At 41.5% G+C, this 25,438-nt stretch overlaps 1 protein-coding gene and 3 non-coding genes across 4 annotated transcripts; 2 read left to right on the forward strand and 2 right to left on the reverse strand.

Annotated features, from left to right (window-relative positions):
* The first annotated feature begins 14,116 nt into the window (after positions 1–14,116).
* On the forward strand, positions 14,117–15,112 carry LOC113908564 (olfactory receptor 6S1). Its single transcript, XM_027568790.2, has one exon. The coding sequence runs from the start codon at positions 14,117–14,119 to the stop codon at positions 15,110–15,112; it is 996 nt and encodes a 331-aa protein (XP_027424591.1).
* Positions 15,113–20,098: 4,986 nt separating this feature from the next.
* Positions 20,099–20,170, reverse strand: TRNAP-UGG. The gene has a single exon. It is a non-coding gene; the product is annotated as a tRNA-Pro (tRNA).
* A 1,556-nt stretch (positions 20,171–21,726) lies between these two features.
* Positions 21,727–21,799, forward strand: TRNAT-UGU. The gene has a single exon. It is a non-coding gene; the product is annotated as a tRNA-Thr (tRNA).
* A 3,438-nt stretch (positions 21,800–25,237) lies between these two features.
* TRNAL-UAG lies at positions 25,238–25,319 on the reverse strand. Its single transcript has one exon. It is a non-coding gene; the product is annotated as a tRNA-Leu (tRNA).
* Positions 25,320–25,438: the final 119 nt, after the last annotated feature.

A 25,438-nucleotide genomic window follows, 5' to 3' on the forward strand; every position in this document is an offset into this window, starting at 1 on the left:
CAGAACAAATTAGGATAGAGTAGACCCAACTTGAATACTTGCCCACCATGTGCAAACAATTGCAACTCCAGATTTAGAGCACAGAGAGACAGCTGGGTCCGAATGAAACCCTGGCCTGCCAAGCAAGACTCCCATATGACACTGGGAATCAGCAGGCCACAGTGATCACTCTTTCCCCTGGGAATGCAAGACCTATAAGGTGGCAACCTTGTAAGTCTCACTGGGGTAGACTGCCTTGAACCAACCAAACCTTCCCCTAGAATCCCTGCTAAATACACTCACTTGGATTCCTGTGTACTGGCTTGGGGAACAGACAGAAGAGTCTTCACTTTTCTATTATAGTTCCTATGAGGGAGACTAAGGAGGCTGAACCTTGACTACAGAGACCCTGTTGGCCTCTGGGAACCAAAGAGAGAGTCCACACATTCATGAAAGAGATGAATCTCTCTCAGTGGAATATTCACAAACGTCATTACTTCTAGATGTGAAGGCTTCTGGTAAGAGATGGGGGCTTCTTGCTCCTGTCAGGTGTGATTGATGTAGAACACAGGTCAGATATGGTCTTCAGAAGGAGCTGAGGCCTCAGTGACCAGCAAAATAGATTCAAGAATAAATAACAGTGAAAGTGAGAGCAATACCAAAAAGTGGAAGAAAGGGTGGGTAGGGTACAGAGTGCATGGGCGGATGATCTGATGCCCAGGAGGAGCCGGCCTATTTCTGTCCTTGTGGGTTTATGGTCAATAATTCTGGCATTGGATATGAAAGAGCCCAAGTCAAATCCTGGGTCAGCATAGTTTTACGACTGAAGGAAAACAGAAAGAGAAAGCAACACTGAAGAAACACCGTTATAGGCAACCTCAGAGCTCAGAGAGCTTTGACTTGTAAGTTTGACTTGTAAGTTTGTCCTCCAGGAGAAGGCAGTACTGGAGGTCCTAGGGAAACTTCTGCTGGTCCGTGGGTTCCTGACATGACTGGCAGGGTCAGTAGAAGCCTTAAAAGTGATTAATGCAGCAGCTCTGTCAGGTGGTCATTGATCTGGGTATGTTTCTTGCTTGGAATGCCTTAAGACCCAGGGTTAAACCCCAGGAGATTTTGCAAAAGGTCTTCTGAACCAAACAAAAAATCCTGCCACTGTAACCCTCTCACCTTAGAAATCCAAACTGCCGTCTCAATCATGCTACTAAACCTTGACCTGCTGCAAGAAGCAGACACCTCCAGTAGAAAATTGAGTGCCTGAGGAGACTGAAGGGTAGGGGCAGGACTGCAGTGGGGCTCTGACAAGGGCCTGGCCTTGGCAAACAGCTCTCCTGCTCCTTCAGAGCAGAGACTTCTTTTCTCAGTCGTTTTCACCAAGTCAGAACAATAAGCACGGAAGAGAGGAAGCAGCACTTGGTGGAGACTATTGAGAAGGGATGACTGCAATTAAACACACTGCCAGGGGACACTACCTTAGGCAAAGGTGACATTAGCCTTGAGCTTACAGAATTTGGCCTCTTCTGGACCTTTTTCACCACTGTTGCTCTTCAAATCCAGAGTTGTTCTAAAAGAGTCATTCTTCACCTCTCTGGGTGGCTGATGGTCATAACATTAAGCCAGGGACTGAGAGAAGTGGCCCAGTGGGACCCGAAGGGCACAGGTGACTATGGCACTCTAGGAGGGTGTGTAGATCTTTCCAGGCATCCTTTCCAAACAAGGTTCCTGCCTGTGGTGAACAAAGAATTTTCCAGACACTCTCAGGCTGTGCCTTCGCTGGTAGAGTGCAGGACTATAGTTTGATCTATGTAGGAATCCTTAGGTCATTGGTTTGAGTCCCACTGGAAGAAACTTATACAATCTTGTTCTTGTCCTTTGCAAATGGAGCTACCCCACAGTTGGGCTTTTAAATTGGAACTGAAACCTGAGGGTGTGGACATTAAGCACGTGCTGTAATGAGCACTGGGTATTACATAAGGCTGATCTGTTGAACCCAGATCTGAATCACTGAACTCTACCTCCAAAACTAATAAAACACTATATGTTGATTAACTGAATTTAAATTTAAAAATAAAAATTAAAAAATTTACCAAAAAAGAAAAAAAAAAAAAGAACTGGAACCTGACCTGATCCAATCAGCCTATCGGCAAATTTTTGCTATTCTCAGCAGCATGAAAGAGTAGGCTTGGGGGTCTGACCGGAAGCACAGACAGCTAAAACCAGGTGAGAACTGGTGAGGGAGATGGAGAGGAAGGACTGGATCGGTACAGCAAAATTAATAATGCATGCCACTGGCTGGGAAGTGGGAGGCAGAGGAGAGAATCTGGGAAGAGGACCTGGTACAACTGCATAAAATCATGTATGCAGAAAAACTATCAAGAACAAGGGTAAGATAGACATTTTCTAATAAATAAAAACCGAAAGGGTTAATGATCAGCAGATCTTTATTAAAGGAACATCCAAAAAAGTTTACCTTAAAAATGAAAATGAGCCTTGAAAGAGAGACTGAGATACAAAAAGGAAAGGTCAACAAAGAAATTGGTTAAAAAAAAATTTATTTAATTGGCATAAATCTGGTAGATTGAATACATATATCTATATCCAATTCTTCCTGAAGCCCCACTAAAACTATAGCACGGAAAAGGAAGCAATAGCAACAAAATTTCAGAAGATGAAAAGCAGATAATTTAGCAGTAAATGACATGGAATAATTGGCTGAAAAAGATGAATTTTAGGCAAGCAGTGAGAAAAACCAAGAATCAGTTCAGTTTGTTTCAGAGGTCTCTACATATTTGGAAGTAGAAAGAATGGAAGGCTAAATTAAGAATTGGCTGGAAAACATTTAAGAAGCAGTTTGATTCTCTATACCTTCTTCATTACCCAGGCTGATTGTTGTCCCTCTCCCACTCCCAGCAAGAGACTGGATGATTTGTCTCTGGAACAGGTAGAGCATAGGGTCTTTTACTTTTGAAACTAGGGATTAAATCAATTATGCATACTGGTTACTGATGCCTACTTTGATGCCACATATTTGGCAGCTAGATAGGAAACTGAAGAATTTTCTTTGCATTATCTGACAAGTCCAAAAGGAAAGATATGAGGATACTAGCATTGGTGCTTCCTAAAACACAGGCCAGCCATATCACCATAGAGCGAGGCCCAGAATCATTAAGTACCATCCATATGATGTTGTGTGAAGGTTGGTTCAGAGCTGATGGCCAAGAAAGAATTTTTGAGATGTCTTCAGCGCAAAAAGATGGTTTTATTAAAGCACGGGACAGGACCTGTGGGCAGACAGCGTTGCCCTGGGGTTGTGACGGGTGACTGATTATATACTTTCAAGTTGATAAGGGGTTACATACAGCATAAGCCTCCCAGGTATTTTGGCAACAAGTTTCTAGTACCTTGAGGGAGCTAGCTATTGTTAGGAAAAAGGTCATTTATTACTGTCAAGAATCCCTCAGTCATGAGACCCTTCAGATGTATATCAGTGGACCATATGCTTGGAGGATGACTGCCAACATGTATCTTGGGGGGTAGAGATAAAGGAGTTTCCAATGAATATTTATATCTTAAAGAAGACTTACAAGATCCTGGAGGTCAGGCTAAGATTGCCTTTTGCCTTAGCAAAGCCTCAACATTGAGGCAGCTGAGCTCCCAGAGGAAGGTCACTCTACCTGTTTCAAGGACTTGGCTGTAGGCAGTAAGGAAAGTTAATATTTTTTTCTTTTGCCTTTGTTTCCCACATCACATGCACTCAGAGCTTCCAAACAGCTACTTAGTTTCCCTCTCTTAAATATAAACATTTAACCAAGGATCAGCCAATTGCTGTGAAAAGAATCATCTAATGTGATTTTATTTGTCTGAAACAAGTAAGCAGGAGAAGGTAACTTGGAGGAAACAGTGACCATTATAGGGAGAAGATAATTTTACTTAAAAAAATTTTTTAAAGGTTTTATTTTTAAGTAATCTCTACACCCATCCTGGGGCTCTAACTTACAACCCCAAGATCAACAGTCACATGTCTTACCAACTAAGCCAGCCAGGCACCCTGATAATTTCATTTTTCAAAAAATGTCATTAATGTTCTCAATGATAATATTTGCAATCATAAGGCAAAAAGGGGTATTGCAAAACCAAACAAACAGATCCACTGAGAACAAAAAAGAGCTCTTATGAATTAAAAAAAATATGATAGATTTTCAATATATGGCCTAATGTAAGGGCAACTAAAGCAAATGATTACTAATAGAAAATAGGATAGAAAAGGTAAGAACATTTGAGGATCAATAGAGGAAGTTGTATTTCCAATCAATAAAAAGGAGAAGGAAAAAGTGGAGGCATAGAAAGTGCAAAAATAACCCATGAAAATTTACCATATTTTAAGGGCATTAGTTTCTTGATGGTGTTGTTTGATACTCAAAATTCTTTATTTGGGGGCACCTGGCTGGTTCAGTTGGTGGAGCATGTGACTCATGATATCAGGGTTGTGAATTCAAGCCCCATGTTGGGTATAGAGATTAGTTAAAAATAAAATCTTTAAAAAAAAAAAGGTCTTTATATTTGATGAAGTACAATAGATCTATTTGTTTTAAATTTTTGATGCTGGTGTTTTTTGTGTTTGTCTAAGAATCTATTGCCAAACCAAGGTCATGAAAATTTACCCTCATGTTTTCTTTTAACCGTTTTAAAGTTTTAGCTCTTACATTTGAGTCTTTGATCCATTTTGAGTTCATTTTTCCATATGGTGTGAGCTAAAAGTCCAACTTCATTCTTCATTTTTTTTTAAAGAAGTTATTCATTTATTTGAGGGAGAAAGAGAGCACAAGCACAGGAAGGGGAGAGGGAGAGGGAGAAGCAGACTCTCTGCTGAGCAGAGGACCCAGTGCTCGATCCCAGGACCCTGAGATCATGACCTGAGCTGAAGGCAGATGCTTAACCGACTGAGCCACCCAGGTGCCCCTGCATTCTTCATTCTTTTGCAACAACTGGATATCTGTTCCAGCACTGTTTGTTGAAAAGACTTTTCTTTCCTCATTGAGTAGTCTTGGCACTCTTGACTACAGATGTATGGATTCATTTTTAAACTCAATTCTATTTCATTCGTGTATATATCTATGATTATGCCCATACCACACTGTTTTGAGTACTGTAGCTTTGTAGATGGTTTTAAAAATCAGGAAATATGAATCCTCCAACTTTATTTTTATTTTTCAATACTAGTTTGGATAATTGGGGTCTTTGGCAACCCCATAAGAATTTAAAATCAGCATGTCCATTTCTGAAAAAAAATGCAGTTGAGATTTTGATAAGGATTGCATTGAATCTGTAGATTACTTTGAGATTTTTTTTTTTTTGACAGAGAGAGAGAGAGAGAGAGAGAGAGAGAGTGTGTGTGTGCCAGAGAGCACAAGCAGGGGGAATGGCAGTTTTCTAATTTCCCTTGTGGTAGCTAATTTCCCAAGTGGTGCTTAAGAGTGTGTTGTTTAATTTCCACTCATTTGTGAATTTTTCATATTTCCTTCTGTTACTGATTTGTAGTTTCATTCTATTGTGATAAAAAAAGACACTTTATATAATTTCAAGGTTTTAATTCATGGTGACTAGCTCTGTAGACTAACAGATGGTCTATTCCGGGGAATGTTCCATGTGAACCTGTTGTTGGGTGGAGTGTTCTAGGAAGCCCAGTTGGTTTACAGTGCTGACGTCATCTTTTGTCCACTTAATCTATCCGTTTTTGAGAGTGGGGTGTTGAAGTCTCCAACTATTATTGTAGAGCTGCTCAAATATTTTTTCCATTTAAAAAATTAGTTGTTGGTTTTCTTATTAATGAGTTTTTAGAGCTCTTAAATAGAGTCTAGATCCAAGTCCTTTATTAGATATATGATTTCAATATATTTTCCTCAGCCTGTGGCTTGTTTATTCATTGTCTTAGTGGCTTCTTTTGAGAAAGAAAACTTTTAATTTTTTTTAAAGATTTTATTTATTTATTTGAGAGAGAAAGAATGAGAGAGAGAAAGCACGAGAGGGAAGAGGGTCAGAGGGAGAAGCAGACTCCCTGCTGAGCAGGGAGCCCGATGCGGGACTCGACCCCGGGACTCCAGGATCATGACCTGAGCCGAAGGCAGTCGCTTAACCAACTGAGCCACCCAGGCGCCCAGAAAACTTCTAATTTTGATGAAGTTCAGTTTATCATTTTCTCTTTTGTGGGCTGAGCATTGATTTAGTTTCTAAGAAATCTGACTAAATCAAAGTCACAGAGATTCTGTTCTCTATTTTTAGAAGTTTAAAATTTTTCAGTTTTACATTTAAGTGTATGATTCATTTTAGCTTAACTTTTGTATATGGTCTAAGTGTAGACCAAAGTCCATTTTATGAATATGGATATCCAAATATTTCTGCAACATTTGTTGAAAAGACTATACTTTTTGCAGTGAATCTTTTTCTCTTATTGAAAATCAAGTGGCTATGTATATTTGGGTCTACTTCTGCACCCTCTATTCTTTTTTTTCTAAAGATTTATTTATTTACTTTAGAGAGAGAGAATGCGAGAGCGAGCACACGCAAGTGGAGGGAGGAGCAGAGGGAGAGGAAGAGGGAGAGGGAGAGAATCTCAAGAAGACTCCACGCTGAGCAATGAGCAAGGAGCCAGGCACCCAGGGTGAAGCTCACGACCCAGAGATCATGAAATGAGCCAAGATCAAGAGTCGGATGCTCAACTGACTGAGCCACCCAGGGGCCCCTGCACCCTCTATTTGTTTCATAGATACTTGTCTACCTTTATGTCACCTAACATTTCCCCTCATATTTCATCTTAGTTCTGTGTTGTAGAAAATTGTCTTCAGCCAAATCCCTTTTATAATTGGTATATGTTTATATTATGTGAATTTTGATAATTCTATTATTAATTAAAGAAATCTTGGCTTCTTAGAATCTAATTTTTATAACAACTTTTTCTTGATTTATGAAAATTTAAATTATATTATTAATACAAATTTGAAAAATTAAAGATTGTTTTCTTTTCTACTTTTAAGTACCTGTTTCCTCTGAGGCCACTTGTCCTGTTTTATCCTTCTTTTTCCACTGTGGCTATATTCAAAGCCAGGTGATATTTGGATATCAGTTAAAATGTATCAATTAAGGACTATGGGATAGATATCTCTTGTTTGTCTTTTAGATTTCCATTGTATTTCTCTGTTCTTTTAAATTCAATTATCTGACTTTTTTCTTTCCTCCTGGAAGTTCCTTTTGTATGAAGATTTGGTGATGGCACCCTGCCTTGTTTTTCTGTGTTGTCATGCAGTTACCCTTTTAAAAAATGAAAAGGCAAGAAAAGGAGAAAGAGAAAATATAATTTTTATTTCATTTTAAGGAATTTGTCATAGCAAAAAAGATAGATTTCTGTGCTCAGTGTATTATTCCAATCCAATCTCCCCATTCTGAACTATGATTCTGTGTGTATGTGTGTGTTTCTACCTTGCCTCCATTACTTCGGATCAGAAAACAGGGTGTTGCTGAGAGAGGAGAGAGTTGAATTCCTCTTGGAGTTGGTAGTTCATTATAGTTTTACATTTTCTGGCTCTGAGTAGCCCACATGATATTTGACATTCCCTGGTGGCTAGTTGGCTAATTCTGTGAAATTAGAGTTGCTATCTTTAGGAAAGTATTTCTGACGTTCATTAAATTTTAGCTAATTTCTAAAAACTTAGAATTTTCTTTAAATAGAGGCTTGATTGTCATAGTTCTGAGGCTTTTTTATTATAAAACATTTCAAGCATACTAAAAATAGAATAATATAATGAATCACAGTGCACAGTTCCATGAATTACCAATCACTTTGTCTTGAGGCAAATCCCATACATATTATTTTGCTATAACTTATTATTTTTGACATATAACATATTAGTTCAGATGTACAACATAATGATTTGATATCTGTATATATTGCTAAAAGATCACTACAATAAATCTAGGGTTAACATCTGTCACCACACAGTTACAAAATTTTTTTCTTTTGATGCAGATTTCAAGATCTATTCTTCTTTTTTATTTTTTTAATATTTTATTTATTTATTTGACAGAGAGAGAGAGGACAAGCAGGGGGAGTGGCAGGCAGAGGGAGAGGGAGAAGCAGGCTCCCCGCTGAGTAAGGAGCCCGATGTGGGACTCCATCCCAAGACCCTGGGATCATGACCCGAGCCAAAGGCAGACGCTTAACAGAGTGAGCCACCCAGGCGCACTTCTTCTTCTTTTTTTATTTTTATTTATTTTTATTTATTTATTTTTAAATGCTTTACACCTTTCTTTTTTTTTAAAGATTTATTTATTTATTTGAGAGAGAGAAAGAGCGAGCATGAGAGGGGAGAGGGTCAGAGGGAGAAGCAGACTCCCCACCGAGCAGGGAGCCCGATGCGGGACTCGATCCCGGGACTCCAGGATCATGACCCAAGCCGAAGGCAGTCGCCCAACCAACTGAGCCACCCAGGCACCCCTCTTCTTCTTTTTTTAAAGATTTTATTTATTTGAGAGAGCAAGAGAGAGTGCACAAGTGGGGGAAGGGACAGACGCAGAGGGACCAGCATACTCCATGCTGAGCAGGGAGCCCCGTGTGGGGCTCGATCCCAGGACCCTGGGATTATGACCTGAGCCAAAGGCAGATGCTTAACTGACTGAGCCACCCAGACTCCCTCATGATCTATTATTTTAGCAACTTTCAAATATGCAATACAATATTATTAACTATAGTCACCTTGCTTACATCGCATCCCCATGTCTTAATTATTTTATAACCAGAAGTTTGTTATAACTTATTTTTTCTTGCAAAAGGATAATTAAATTTTTTGATACAATTTCTACCACAGTAAGACTTCTACTACTGATGAGGAAAATTGGTCAAGAGATATCAGACAATGATTAAAGCAGAAGTATAATTCAGGAATGTTACAATCCATTCATTGAACACATTTGTCAAGCTAGGAGTCTCCTTATTTAAGTATTTTCTTTCTGCTCTCTATGTACAGACAGGGAAAGTTCTCCAGGGTATCTTAAAACAAGAAACAGGGTACAGAACAGCATAAGAAGGTCACAGGTAAATAAGCATTCTGATATTTGCTTAGATACACAAAAACACTGAAAGGATGCACAATAAAATAATGGAAATAATTAATAAGAGAATGGATATAAGGTAGATGGGGAGGGGGATGACCAGGACTTTTTAATCCATACATTTTTATATTTTTATTTTTGAGTCATACAAGCATGTTTTATGTTTTAAAAATAAAATGTTTTCTTCTGAAATGCTCTATTTCATGCAAAAACTAGGTTATTCCTATGATCAAGTCAATTTGAAAGTATTGTAAGCTGAATACCAAAACTGTTGTCAGTTGGACCAATAGCTATGCAACATTTAAAAATTACCTGACTTTGATCTCATCTCTTTCTGCTGTACTTTTAATTGTTACAGTTCAATCCAAATGTATTTATTTATTTATTTATTTATTTATTTATTTATTTATTTAAGGTGGGGAGGGGCAGAGAAAGGGAGAGAATGCTAAGCAGGCTGCATGTCCAGTGTGGAGCCCCACACAGGGCTCGATCTCACGACTCTGAGATCATGACCTCAGCCGAAATCAAGAGTGGGATGCTTAACTGATGGAGCTACCCAGGCACCGCCAATCAGAATTTAAAAATGTATATAGTTGAAGTGTGCTTTACTAGCTCTCAGACTTCATGGGTCTCTCTTCTTGCTGAGGCCTCTCCCTCCTATAGCTCAAGAAACAAGAGCTTCAGTTTCTAGTTTAGTTTTGTTTGGTTTAGCTCAGCTAATTCTACTAGTCCCTGCTCCTACTCTTTCCTCAAAATATAAAGTGATGACACTTCTTATGCCTCATCCATGCTTCCATTTAGGTATTTTGTTTTCTCTAAAAAGGAGTATGTCCAGAAGGGTGAAATCCAGCCATATTTAGTCCCAGGGGGATCTGTGTACTCTTCCTCCCATCATTTAACTGGTATTCACCTCACAAAAGCAGCTGCTCCTCAAGTCTGAGGTTCAGAGCAGTTTATTTCACATACCATTTATTAAGCACCTAATGTGTTCCAGGCACTGTGTTTGGTGCAGGAAATACAGAGATCTAAACATAATTCTCAGGTACCTGGGTGGCTCAGTTGGTTGGGTGACTGCCTTCAGCTCAGGTCATGATTCTGGAGTCCCTGGATGGAGTCCCGCATCGGGCTCCCTGCTCGGCGGGGAGTCTGCTTTCCCCTCTGACCCTCCCCCCTCTCATGTGCTCTCTCTCTCTCAAATAAATAAATAAAATCTTTAAAAAACAAAACAAAACATAACTCTCACCCTAGGAGTTCAGAGTCTGGAGGGGACACAGATGAGAAAGCAGAGTTACAATAAAATAGGTTAAGTATCGAGATTGAGGTGAGCAGAATGTGCCCCAGGTCAGGTTGGAGAATGGGCAGAGTGGTGGGATTGAGGAGGGTAGGTAGGAGAAGATTCTCAGAAGAACTGATATGCACCAGAATACACTGAGTATGAATAGGAATTAGTCCAGTCTTTGGTCAGGGGGATAGAGTAGACACAAATGGAAAAATGTAAACAATGGTCCAGAATTCTACACAGTGTTTGGGTTTGTGGTACGGTATATGCTACTATTCGAGGATAAAGTATAAGGCTGGGAGAAGCAGAAGAAGCTAGAGATGGCTCAGGGAATCTTTCCCTATCTTATCATACCCTGGGGGCTCCTATCACTTGCCAACCCAGAAGCCAGGGTAGGGATTTCCAATATCATTTTAAGTCCTCAGGGAGAAGACACAATATCTGTGTTATCTGGGGAATAAACATTTCCCATGAGTGCCTTGAAGAAGAAAGTTGGGTGATGACTATGGCCTTCCGCAGTTGGTCAAACTCCATCCTTTCTCTCATTCCCACTGTATTGCCCCCCAGGACTTTTGGGGCTGCTGGGCTTGAGGGTGTTGGCAGATAGAGGCAGAAACATTCCTAGTCATCCCTTGCTGAATGAAGGGTCAGCCTCTTTCAGATTTATCACGGATGAAGTCTGGGAAATTTCCATTGAATTGCAAATCTCCCTAGGGTCTTTTAAGAATTATTTTCTCTTTCTCTCTCGTGGTTTTACCTCAGTACTTGGGGCTCTCTTCTCTAGGAGGCACTGCTGCTAGCCAGGCTCCTGATGTCTAGATTAATCCATCCTCATTTGGAGAAATCTCCATTGAAAACTGAAGTTATGCATAAAGGATCCTATCCTACAATGGAGGGATTGGTTAGAAACCAATGACTTCTTCAGCCTTTTCCTTCTCTGCCCTTAGGCTAATGCCAGGATTCAGGGAGGAAAACTGGCAGTTTGTACATAAACTCATCAGCAAAAAAGTGAAGACCTGGCTTTAAATGGAATATTTTTCAACTATTAGAAATGAAAGGAACTGTAGGTAAGTGCAGTAAGTCTTTTCATATATGAATGGTTTAACCCCTCCATATTCACCTTTTGTATTCCAACCCCATTGATTCTTAGAGTTCCATACTTGGAGCATGGTGAGACATTGTCCTTCACTTGAAGTGTGCCTGTTCAAGCCTATCTAGTGATCACGTTGCAGAAGACACTGTTTCTACAGGGAGGGAAATGTGGGGCTGCTGGCTAACCTGCACATGGCCATAAGAAGGGGCCGTGTGAAGCAGTCGCCTCAGGATCAGAAAGCCCCTTTGTTTGCAAGGCAGAAGTACAGCATCTGAAGAATTATATCCAAGAGAAAAGCACAAGAGAAGAAGCAGATTATCCAATTGCTGCCTGTTTTCCCAAGTGCTTTGCCCATCCTTAGGAACTCCAGGCTATTATTGTTAGCCTCACATGACAGGGCATGAAAAGGACCAGGGTGGAGGAGACCATTGAGTCATAAAAAGGGAAAGAGAATTCTTACAAGGTGATCCCCACCCTCATGGACACATCAAGGAGATTCAGGGGTAGGTAGGAGGGATTCCTTCCATATTTAGGGTTGGGACTCATCTTCCTCCCACTTAAGATATAGTTAGGTTCAGTTCAGTGGAAATATTTTCACAGAGAGCCAGAAAGAGTCCCCTTTGAGGTGACTAGTTCTATCTCATTCTACTCCACATCTTATATTCTGTGTTTCAGCCCGAATGTACTATGTTCACATGCTGCTCTTTTCCATTAAAAACCTCTTTTCTCTCCTATCAAATCCATACTCATTTTTTAGCATTTATTTTAGGCATCATCTTTCTTCAGAACACTTCCTGTCTCTCTAAATCTTAATCTGGTTCTTTCCCCACGTGCCCCCTTAGGCCCTATTCTTACCTGTGACATTCCATCTGTGATACATATCACCTTCTCTGTCATTCTCATTAGGCAGTGAGCTACATGAGATAGTGACAATGTCTCCTTTATTTCTAAATCACCAAGTATAGCTAGCACCTAATATATAATCAATACAGAAGAAGAGTTGAATGATTTTATTGAGAGGAAGGCAATTTCTATAGAAGCTGGAGGAAGATAAGTCCCTGAATGGAATCCCTAGGGCGAAAGACCACAGAATTGCTTTATCCTAGAAAAAGGTACAAAAATGTTCCTACTCAGGTGGGGCCCACAGTTGAGACATTGTAAGCAAAGAGGTTGCTGTCTGCTGGGAACAAAGACTTCTGGAGTGTGCCAGAGAAAAATAGGGCTGAGAACCAAGGTCTTAAGGTCAATTCTCATGTTTTGCCTGGGTAAAGGTGACCAGTATTCTAATAACTGAGGCGTTTTTTTGAACCAAGTTTCAGGATATCATTGATTTGATTCTTATAACTGGTGGTGGTCTTCAAAACTGGAAGGATTTGAATCAAATATTAAGGACTTCATTTCTGATTTCGTGAGTAATTACCAGGAATTCCTGATTCTATCTCTGGCAAGTCATCTAATAGAGCCCAGGTTTGTGAAAGAGTGTTGGATTGGTATCATGGACTGAAGGAACATAAGAAACTCATCCTAGGGGTGCCTGGGTGGCTCAGTCAGTTAAGTGCCTGACTCTTGACTTCGGCTCAGGTCATAATCTCAGGGTCATGATCTCAGGTCTTGAGATCAAGCCCCAAGTCTGGCTCTGCACTTAGCAGGGAGTCTGCTTCTCTCCCTCTCCCTCTGCCCCTCCCCCTGCCCAGGGGCATACTCTTTCTCTAAATAAATAAATAAATAAACAAATAAATAAATAAATCTTTAAAAAAAAGGAAACTCATCCTAATATTCCCCAGAATACTTAGCTTAACGTTGACATTAAATAAATAGATGTGGATACCTGATCGAATGATTCAGTGTAGTTTAGCCCTATTCTCCCTTTTAAATATGCCATAACTTGCTTTAGATAGGCAAGCATTTTATGACAAGCTGAGTTCAGTTAGGCCCTTAGGTTGCTGGGGGAAATTCTTCATGAAAAAGTACATCTATTTTATAAAATAGATGTACTAATGACCTAGAGTCCTATGACCCATTCCATAGCTGAGCAGTTGAAGGACAAATGAGCTGGATGCGTTGATCACCTTCCAAGGGAAATGGCAAGCCAAATCTAGAGTCTGGTGCCCTAACTTATAGAGCTTTCTCTACCACATCATTTGTCAGCTAAGTGCTAGAAACTCTTTTGAATGCTTTGCACTCTTATTTCACTTGCGTTTTACAGCATTTCATGATCAAGGAGCACAGGGGTGATTAAATAACTCTTCCAAAGCTACTTGGCTAGAAAATGGAGATGATGGGATTCAAAGCTATGCAGTCTGCTTAAGTCCTGATCCTGGTGGAATGGGAATCATATTCTTCATGAAATCATTTTTTTTGATATTTTTGTCCAACTCAGATGGTCAATGATCTCATTACTATAAAAATGAGGCAACGCCATTTAGGATCTGAGAATGGAGGCTCCTGGCATTTTCATACCTAAGTGTTAGCTACCTTGTCTGGAAAATCTTCTCCAGCTTTAAAAGTAATTAGATGAGGACCTCAGGTTCTTCAAATCTTAACAGGAGTTGGAGAAAGTGGGGATATGTGTGCCATATCACGATAAAATAAGTTTCAGGATTGTTCTGGAGAAGACGTGTCCTCACCAGGATCATGTTCCTGTTGTCCCACAGGCGGGAAAGATAATGGCTCTGGGCGAGAACCAGAGCAGCGGTGCGACCGAGTTCATCTTGGCAGGTTTCCCGAATCTGAACAGCACAAAAACAGAACTGTTTTTTGTCTTCCTTCTTGTCTATCTGCTGATTCTAACAGGCAACATGTTGATTGTTGGGGTGGTAGGAGCTGATACTCGCCTGCAGACTCCCATGTATTTCTTTCTGGGTAACCTGTCCTGCCTAGAGATCTTGCTCACTTCCGTCATCATTCCCAAGATGCTGAGCAATTTCCTCTCAAGGCAACGCACAATTTCCTTTGCTGCTTGTATTATTCAGTTCTATTTCTACTTCTTTCTCGGGGCGTCTGAGTTCCTGCTGTTGGCTGTCATGTCTGTGGATCGCTACCTGGCCATCTGTCACCCTCTGCACTACCCCTTGCTCATGAATGGTGCTGTGTGCTCTCAGGTGGTCTTGGCCTGCTGGATGGGGGGACTTTTCCCTGTGCTTGGCCCCACAGTCGCTGTGGCCTTACTTCCTTTCTGTGAACAGGATGCTGTGGTACAGCACTTCTTCTGTGACAGTGGCCCACTGCTCCGCGTGGCGTGCACCGACACCAAGAAGTTGGAGGAAACTGACTTTGTACTGGCCTCTCTTGTCATTGTATCCTCACTAATGATTACTGCTGTGTCCTATGGCCACATAGTTCTGGCTATCCTGCGCATCCCCTCTGTTTCAGGCCGTCAGAAGGCCTTCTCTACCTGTACCTCCCACTTGATAGTGGTGACTCTCTTTTATGGAAGTGCCATTTTTCTCTATGTGCGACCATCACAGAGTGGCTTTGTGGATACTAACTGGGCAGTGACCGTGGTGACAACATTTGTGACACCACTGCTGAATCCATTCATTTATGCCTTACGCAATGAGTGTGTCAAGGAAGCTTTGAAAGATATGTTTAGGAAGGTGGGAGCAGGCTTTTTGGGGGATCTTCTACCTGTTAAGAGTTTCAATAGGAAGACAGTGAAGTGAAAGTGAAGGGAGTGTAATAACCAGTCTTGAGTCCAAGTCTTCTCCGTTGTCTCTCTCTTTCCTATGGTCATCATGGACATCACCAAATGGCCAAATTTTGGAACCACGGAAGAACTTCAAAGTCATCAAGGCTGCCCTTCTCTTTCAAGCAAAATTCCTTGAATCTATATCATCTATAAATCCATATTATTATTGTTGATATATCATAATCAATACCATCATTACATCATAAGATCCTCCAATCTGTGAGATCTTAACCTAAGAGTCCATAGTCACCAAAGAGTCTAAGGATGGGCTTCAGAAACTTATTGCCTAACTAGAATTTAAATAAAATTTGAAGGTTAAAAAAAAAATTTTATAAGCCCCATTTGTATGTAAATTTTATGTGTTTGACCTTATATGCATTTGTCTGGGAAAAGGATTCACAGATTTTTTTTTTTAAGATTTTATTTATTTACTTGACAGAAAGAGACACAGCAAGAGAGGGAACACAAGCAGGGGGAGTGGGAGAGGAAGTAGCAGGCTTCCCACCAAGCAGGGAGCCCCATTGTAGGGCTCAATCCCAGGACCCTGAGATCATGACCTGAGACAAAGGCAGACACTTAACAACTGAGCCACCCAAGTGCCCCGAAGATCCACGGTTTTAATCCAATTCTTTGAGAGATCTATTTGTGACCTTTGCCAAAAGTTAAAAACTGATTAAAGTTCTCAGTAGAGTCTTTCAGTTGTTTATGAAAATCAAGAATCTTAAGGAAAATTTCCTTATAATCTTAAAAATAAATAAAAATTTAAAAATGGATTATCTGTGTATTTTTATATACACTTTATGAAAAACATTGCATTTACTGTCAGGTGGAAATGAGGTAAAGCAAATTGAATAAGGGACTTATTCACTTCTCCACAATAATCCCAGGTGTCTTTGCAAAAGCAGATCCAAGAGAAAGTTCACAAATAAGAGCATTTAATGTGGTTTTCTAATTTGTACTGTATTACAAAGATGAATTAAAGACATCAATCATTTTTTCACTGGATTACGTCCCTTTCATTTGTCGACTTTTTACATTCTTTTATCTGTTGTGTTCAATTTTGTTTTGTTTTTAGTAAAATTGGATTTGGGACAAGGACCTTTAATATCAAAGAATTACGAATGCCAACTGTTATTGTACCAACCAGGAACCAGACTTTGTGGTACGTTTTATGTTCCTCACTGAATTTGAAAGGGAGTGAGGATTCCTATTTGTGGTGCCTTTGGACATCTTGGACAAAAATTCATTTATTTATTCATTCACTTTTTTCCCATTTATTTATTCATTTGTTCAGCAAAGGTCTGCGAAGCATCTTTGTTGAATACTCTGATATATGCTAAGATGAGCAAGAAATGGTTCCTCACCTCAAGCAGCCTTGATTTTAGAGAGGAAGACTGAGAGATAAATAATAATTCAAAGGAATAGGGATGACAAGGGGGTTTACAAAACAACATTGGAAATCACATGAAAATTGATTTACCCTCTCTAGTATTTTCTTGTTAGAGAAGTTTTCAGAGGCTATCACCCATTAAATGGGGATCGATCCCATGTTAGAGTCTGTTTGTATACATAGAGACAATGCTTATATATATACAAGTATGGAAAGCACATCAACCTCAACATACTGCTGCAAAATTGGCAAGCTGAGTATTAGCATGCAAAAAGACGGCCATAAAGCTTCAGCAGGCACTGGAAATAGTAATGATTTCATCAAATTCTATTAATAATACACACACACACACACACACACACACACACACACACTAAATATTTCAATCCCCAAAGTATTTCTGAGTGAAAACTCAAGGAATGGAAGGAATGACCAGCGGTTTGAAAGGGAAAAAGAATTCTTCTGGGGTGACCTAGGAGTGCTGCCCAGAAAGTTAAAAACTCCCTACTTTCACAGAGCCTAAAAATCTGAAGCCAATCCCAGAGAGTGGCCAAGGAGAAGAATTCATATAACAGTTTATAATGTTTTTGGAAAGAACCACCGCCATATTTTGGCAATAAAGCACATTAAACTATCTATTTTCAAAATTATTTATTTGTGGGAAATTACTTGGGACTCAATTCAATAAAAGTTTATCGAGTACCATGTTCTGAGAAAGAAGTTGGTAAGGAGAGATACATATGCATGGTCCCTGCTGCCAAGGAACTCACAGATTATACAGATATAGATGTTATAATATATAATAAAATTATATTAATTCTATTAATATATAATATATAGTTATATTAATATATAAAGTAAAGATTATATATGTGTATATATATATATGACTGTAGGTCAAAATATAATAAGACCATTGTAAAATTTAAAAGTGGGTCTGACAAAATGACATTTTTACTAACAGAGCATAAGAGCAAATATTAGGTAATTGAATGTGATTAGGAATGGAAATATCACAATAAAAATTGTACTAGGAAGCAATCTGCAATTTTCTTTTTTCTTTTTCCTTTCCTTTTTTTTGCAATTTTATTTTTTCAATCTTATTTTACAAGTTCCTGTTCCATAAGGAATTGTTTACCCTTCATCTGAATGTCAGCAGCACTTCACACAACTGATCTCGGACTCTTATTTAAAATAGCTTTGTTCTTTGGTTCCCTGGGACTGCATTTGCCTGGTTTTCTCACCACATTTCCAGCCACTTTGTTTTGTTTTGCAGGTGTATCCTCTTCAATAAAGCTGTTAAATATTAGCTAATTGTAAAGTTATTCCTAGAATTCACAAATCAAGAGGAAGCTGAAAATAAGAATGCATTTCAAACACCTAGAACAGAGCCTGGTCCATAGGATGTGCCCAGGAAATATTTGTTGAATGAATTAAAGACTCATGAGCAAATGATAGTCACTGCCCTGAGAGAGATGCTAAACTCAAGTAACCAGCAGTTTGAGTGTTAGTACTCATTCCCACATTAAGCTTATTCCAGTGACTATTCGAAGCTGAACCTCTCACATACAGCTAGAACACTTAGAGGGTTATTATCAGTGAAATAGCAGATGAGAAAAAAATTTCCCATGCAGCAATCAACACATTTGTCTGCTTCTAGGAAAAAGTCATCTTTGAGAATTCTTAACTGAAGCTCTGCCTTCATACACAAAATTTGTGTCATCTGGGGTCACCAGAGGGGAGGTGGGCTGGGGGGTGGGTGAAATAGGTGATGGGGATTAAGGAGGGCATTTGTGATGAGCACTGGGTGATGTATGGAATTGTTGAATCACTGTATTGTACATCTGAAACTAATATAACACTGTAGGTTAACTATATTAGAATTAAAATAAAAACAATAAAAAATAAGTATTATGAAAAAACTTTACAAATATTTGTCTCACCTGGGAAACTGCAAGCTAATACATTAATATAAGCATTATTCTCAGTTAAGAACACCCATGGGCAGAATGAATACAACATCTTTCCTACACTTTCTGCTTTAAATGCTGGTAAAGGCTGTCAACAGCCCCTGAGGAATCAAATCAGGGGTCAGAGCAAGTGACTGCCATGATGCTTTCTTTTGCAGTTCTTCCACTCACTGGATTCCATTCTCAACCTTTTACACACTGGTGATCACCAGAGCCTGTCCTTAAGTTCTTTCTCTGGGAATGCTCTTTCCTGTGCATTCTTCTCCAAGCCAATGTTAACTACCACCTTGTGGGTTGTTTTTTTTTAACTGTAGTTGACACACAATGTTCCATTAGTTTCAGGTGTACAACATAGTGATTCAATAAGTCTATACATTATGTTGTGCTCACCACAAGTGTAGCTCCCACCTGCCACCATGCATACAATTACTGTGGTTTTAATTCTTAAAATTCCTTTCTTTAGTTTGAATCTTTCTCCTGAACCTGAGGACTTTATATCCAACTTCCTACTGTGCATCTCCCAGGAGCAAAGACATCCACGCATCAAAGCCCAGGCTAGATATATCACATTTCTGGCAGGATAGCTAACTGATAGGCAGGGCATCCTGGCAGGTTCTACCCTCTCTTTTCCCTCCTTCCAATCATCAATCACCAAACCCTTGATTCTTGCCTGACCACATAACCTTTCCAAGATAGGAACCTCGGAAAGGACAAATATGATCGTGTCAGAAATCCAGTCAAAGATTCCCCTTGTACAAGCAGTTTTGGAAGATAAGCAAACTTGAAGGCCTATCATTTGAGCAGTTCACAGGTTTGGGCTACTTCTACAAACCGGAAGCAACCACACTGTAAGGTTTCAGGTAGACACCTCACACTGCAGCCGGCTGGTTTTCCAGGTAAACAATCAAAGAGCACTAAGGGGTCTGGTGGATTCTTGCTAGAAATGGCAAGGCGACTTGATATCACCACGTTATATTGAGTCTTGGAGAATACTCAACTGGGCTCTCTTTGCATGGAATGGATGTCTGCGCCTTTGGAGCGCAAGGGTCCCCAGGCTGCAACTTTGCATTATTCGGAAGAGTGCCGGGGCACTTGTGACTGTGGACTAGACGGTGTCCGGAGCCAAGAGCGCAGCGGCGCTCCTCACCCGGCGGGGGCTCCCAGGCCGGGGCTAGATTCCGCACCGCGAATTGATCTCTGCCGTGGACCCCGGCCTCAGGAAGAGGATTCTGGCCCGGCATTGTGATCCTAACACACCTCCAGGTACCACTCTGTTCTGTGTGAAATGCCCTAGCGAGAAGTGCACTAGCTTTTCCCCCCGCGAAGTACCTGGGTAAGAATCGCCGGAGCAAGCTATTCCCGACAAAAGATCCTGTCAAAGCCAAACTGGGGCCCCCCGATATCATGAAGCCCTTGGCTCGCGGTAGCATCTTCGTTGTCCTTGTACTGGTCCACAGAAGGTCCAACTTGCCCGGAAGCTGATCTCGAAACAGGTCCCGGCTGGGACGGGCCTCAACCTAGGTGGATTTAGGCTTGGATGATGTTGGCTTTATTTGGCTCTAAAGGGGAGGTGGAGAGAAAACCAAAAATCAAAAAAACTGGGCTCGTCCGGGATTTGAACCCGGGACCTCTCGCACCCAAAGCGAGAATCATACCACTAGACCAACGAGCCGGCCCTGAGGGCTCGTTTTCCTCTTTTGGAATGTTCATTCATCCAATTAGCTGCATCATACTGTTTTTGATGCTGCTCATAAGCCCAGCGGTTTCCTCCAGACCTCGAGAACATCAATGTACGCATTCGGAAGAACCGTTCCGGAGGTAGGAATGTTCATGAAGAAGCTCAGGCTGAGCTGCGAGTCTGTCGGTGGACCCTCCCCAGGTGGGGTCTGGCTGCTTTACAGGGTTGGGACCAGAACCACCGCAGGCGTCCCGAGACGTAAGGATATAGGAACAATAAGAACCAGTGACGTCACGAAGAGGCAGAGGTTACCTCCAGGATGAGCGGAAGAACTCGACACGATGGCTCCCATGGAGGTCAAATCCTAGAAGCACTGCCTTAGTCCGCTCGGCTGTCTCTCTCTCAACCCTTGCATGTATGCTTTGGCTGTTTCCTTTCAGCCTTACATAATAAACTTTGTGCTTTAGGTCTAGATTTAAGGTACCCTTTATGGGCGGGCAGAAGATGACCTCGGGGAAGAGTTGCCGGCTTCCCATACCCTCCTTCAAAGAAGGCTGGACCTGCCGCTTCTCTATCACCCAGAAGGTGGCGAGTGGAAAGGGAAGGGAGGACGTTGTCCTTGCTCTGCAGGGCTTTCTGCTTGGGGAACGAAGTTCTTGGGCTCTGGCTTGTCTGCCTTGATCACATTGTCTACCCTGTGCCTAACACGTTCCTGTCACAGGGTGCAAACTCGGTAAATAGTTACTGAATCTCCTGAACCAGGCACCAGACTCCTGGGCGGGCTACCAGAGGAGAGAAAGAAGAGGAGCGCTCCCTTTCTAATCTTCCCACGAGTGGCCACGTTCTATCTTTTTTGGACTTCAGGCTGGGCATTTACAACCAGAGAAGAAGCTGCCTCTCGCACTCCAAGTTGTTAGCAGAGAGCGTTAAAGGACCGAGGAAAGGGTTCGCTCTCTTTTAGCCAGCGTCTGCTTCAGGAAACCTGGAGGGATCTCAGGCCCGGCGCCACTGTGGCCGAGCCTGATTCCGGGGAAAGGCTTGGGGAGCAGAGGAGGGAGGTCTGGATGCCTTCGCGTCCTCACTGCTCCTGCGGCCAAATCAACCCCAAACGTTATCTATAAGAGCTGGAGCAGTTCGTTTTAGGAATCCGAGCAGATTGGAGACAGTGAGGCTGCTGCCATGTCTTCCATTCCTTCTCTTCTGTAAGGCACCCTCACCCTACCCCACTTGACCCCAGGCCTCCCTCCCCCCGACGCCCTGCTGTGGCCTGAGCTCAGGGACTTGTCAGGACTGAGGCTGACGAGCACCCAGTGCTCTTGGAGAAGCCTTACACCCTAGTTTAGGCCTAGTCAAGAACATGTTTCTTCCTCACTCGCTTGTTTGAAGGTACTTCCTTCAAAACAAATTCCTTTCAAGTTTGAATTATTTGAATCGTCTGTTAAACTTCAGATGTAACAAAGCCAGTTGGTTGGATTAAAAAAAAAAAAAATCCCTGTTTTTGTTTTTTTTTTTTAAACAAGGGATTCAACCGTAAAAACGGTCCTTATGTCGGCTCCATAGCTCAGGGGTTAGAGCACTGGTCTTGTAAACCAGGGGTCGCGAGTTCAAATCTCGCTGGAGCCTTAAGTGGGTGGCTTGTTTTCCCACAACGTCATTCTCCGTTTTTGTCCACTTACTGAAACGGACTTGGAGAAAAAAAGCACTGTGTAATCTTTCTGGGAAAGTCGGATCCTGGAGATCCAGGACAGAAGATCAGAGAATCTGGGCTCCTGTGATCCCGAGGAAAAAGTGAGGTGTCTGTACCTTTCAGTAAGCGGGAGAGGAACCAGATTACTCAAGTCTCTGCTAGAAGACACAATGGGTTGGCAGGAGTCGACACCTCCGTATTTGCGGAACAGGGCAACGTAGGCCCATTGATAGCCATGACCCCGGCGGCGTGGAGTCCTGCGCACCTCCCAAGTGCAGCCAGCCGGGCGCCGGGTTTCTCCTGCGCCTCTGGAGCGACCGGTTCTCGGGTTAATCGGGCAGCGCAGGGCAGACGCTAGGCAGATGCGCCGCCATCCGGCTTCCGCTCTGCTTCCATGCTCACTTTCTCGGACTCAGAGACCGCGTCCGACGCCACAGGCTATTCCCTGGGATTCGATTTGTTATAGGTAAGACTCTCCGGGGACTTGGTGGACTTCAATCTTAGTCTGAACCTCAAATACAAAGAGGCCAAACGTCTCACTAGCTGTTACTACATCCACAAAAATCTACACTAAGGGAGCGGTGTCGCACCCGTCGATAGCTCAGCTGGTAGAGCGGAGAGCTGTAGAGGGAAGCCGCTGCCGTCGTCCTTAAGTCGCTGGTTCGGTTACGGCGCGAAGGGCTGTGCGTCGTACCTTGACGATGTCTCCTCAATTTCCGGAAAGTTTTATCCTCCCAACCGGATCACCTGAAACATTTACTATGATTCTATTTTCAGGCAACAAGAGAGCACTTTCCATCGGCCAAGAAACTTAACTTCACTTAATCGTCTTTGTGATCATGCAGTAGATGTGCTTCGGTTTACTCGGTTTACTGGGAAATGTGAACCAATGGCTTTCGTATTAGATTTGAATCTGTTACCTCCTAATCTTTGGGACCAGTTTACGTTGATTAAATATTGGGGTGACATCCCTCAACCTCTCCAGATACCTACACTTTTTCATAATTGCGAATAATGTATACTAGAGAAATCAGAGGTTAAGGAGAAACACATTGGAAAGTCTGCCCTTGGAAAGGATGAATACACAATAGAGAAAAAGCACTGCAAAAGCCTAAATATGCATATGGAGCTGTTCCTCCTTTACTAAGAAAGAAATACTAATTTAAACGAGAGGATATTGTTTCATCACCAAATTAGAAAATGTTGGTTAATATTTAATACTGACCAGGGTGTAGTGAGAATGACATTCTTGTAGAATGTCACTAGCTTCTGGAGGGCACTGAGCATTATAAATCAGGAACCTTAAAAAGGACAGTGTTTGGTCAAGTATTCTATTCTGCTTCTATAAGTTTATCATTTATACATGAAAAAAGGAGATATGGCAAAATATAGTTATTTGTGGGTGATTTGTATTCTTCATAGTTTTGGGTTTTTTTCCAAAATATATCACATGTATACATCACATTAATTAGGAAAAACAGTGCTTTAACTTTACAAAATGAAGTTTAAACATACTCTTTGCCACAGTGGAAGACATTTTGGCAGTTTCCTACAAAACTAAACACACTCTTATCATGCAATCCAGGAATCACGTTCCTAGGTAACTACCTCAATGAGTTGAAAGTATGTCCACACAAAAACCACAATAAACTGTAGTACATTGATACAAATGGAATATTTATTCAGCACTAGGAAGAAATGAGACATCAAACCAGGAAATGATATGGAGAAACTTTAAATGCATATTACTAAGTGCAAGAAGCCAATCTGAAAAGGCTACATACTGTATGATTCCAAATATATGACATTCTGGAAAATGCAAAATTATGGAGACAGTAAAAAGATCAGTGGTTGCCAATGGTTAAAGGGAGGGAGGGATGCATTGGCAGAGCACAATTTTTAGGGCAGTGAAACTATTCTGTATGATACTAGAGTGTAATGGTGGATATATGTCATTATACAGTTGTCAAAGCCCATAGAGTGCCTAATATGAAGGGTAGATCCTAATGTAAACTATGGACTTGAATTGATAATGATATATAATTGTTGGTTCATTCACTGTAACAAATGTATCTCACTAGTGCAGGAGGTTGATGGGAAGGAGGCTGTGCGGTGGGTAGGGAGGAGAGAAGATATGTAGGAACTCTGTATTTTCTTACTCAATTTTGCTGTAAACCTAAAACTGCTAGTCTTGGTCAGTTCAGCGGCTAAAACAAAAATATCATTGTAACTTACACCAAAAATGTATTGCTCACAGTTCTGGAGACTGGGAAATCCAAGATCCGGGTGCCAACAGATTTGGTGTCTGCCAAAGCCCCACTTCTTGGCTTGTAGACAGCTGCCTTGTCGCTGTATACTCACATGGCTAAGAGAGAAATCTCTCCATTTCTGAGAAAAATATGGTCTCGTTTGTGAAAACCTCGGGTGCCAAAGATTTTCTTGGTGAGAGGTGGGTGAAAAGGAAGGCAACATCAAAGAGGAGTCATCGAAGTGAAATGAAGGGGGCCTAGGAGAACACGGAAGAGGATTTTGAATGAGGAGGGGGAAAATCATAAAAAGTGGTTCTGGAAAATGGACCTTGGTTCTTGCAGAGTCCTAGTTCCCTCCTCCATTTATTTCACTCATTGCTCTTGACACTCCTGGGAAATTCTCTACTTTCTCCAGGGGAGCTGCCTGCTCAAATCCAGGAGTAGGACTGTAAGTAACAGGGGCTGTAAATGGCTGAAAAGTGGCAGTGGAAGAGCCCTTCTAGGAGGACACCACCAAGCAGTCCCTGAGTGTATCCCCTCCTCTTTTGCACACTGAATCAAGCTCTTCAAGTGAGAGCTTGAAGCCTGGGAAGTATTGGCTTTCTCCTTCATTCATCATATTCAATTACAAAAGTAATGTAATTGAAATTAAAACCAAAATCAGGTCTGTGCAGGTTATTTCTCAGAGTATAGAGCTGCAGCTCCTAAATGAGTGTCAGCGGCGGGATGATGGGGGGGCGGGGGGGGCGGGCAATTTCTGGGAAGTCTTCCTGACCAGATGATGCCTAAGCCACCTCATGAGAATGAATCTGTGTGAGTGTGGATTTTAGAAGAGGAAGACCAAAAACGTTCCCGACTGAGGGACCCCAAAAGCAGTGCAAAAGCCTAGACAAGAGGAAGGTCCAGTGCAAATACTAAGCCTGGGAGGGCGTATCAGAAGAGCGGGGGGATCTCAAGCAGTAAACCGAGGGGGTTTGACATGCATTAATAGAGAAATCAGTGTCCACTAGAAACTTTCCAATGGGGAAGAGGAACTTCAAATCGTTGTTGGTACATAGTCTTCTTTAAACTCCCTTCTAACAAAGAACAGTATTTGGGATTTGCAGGTAGATTAAAAGGCAGTAATGGCAGCGGTGGGATTCGAACCCACGCCTCCGAAGAGACTGGAGCCTAAATCCAGCGCCTTAGACCGCTCGGCCACACTACCACTTACCATAGAAAGCTTTTTTACCATCTCTAAGTTATTTACCCATCCCAGCGTGGGTGCTCAAAATTCGAATTTTTTTCTTCTTGGTTAGTAGGGTTCCCCGCAGCGTTTTCATTCAT

This window comes from Zalophus californianus, chromosome 6, assembly GCF_009762305.2.
Source record: "Zalophus californianus isolate mZalCal1 chromosome 6, mZalCal1.pri.v2, whole genome shotgun sequence".
NCBI classification, from domain to species: Eukaryota; Metazoa; Chordata; class Mammalia; order Carnivora; family Otariidae; genus Zalophus; species Zalophus californianus.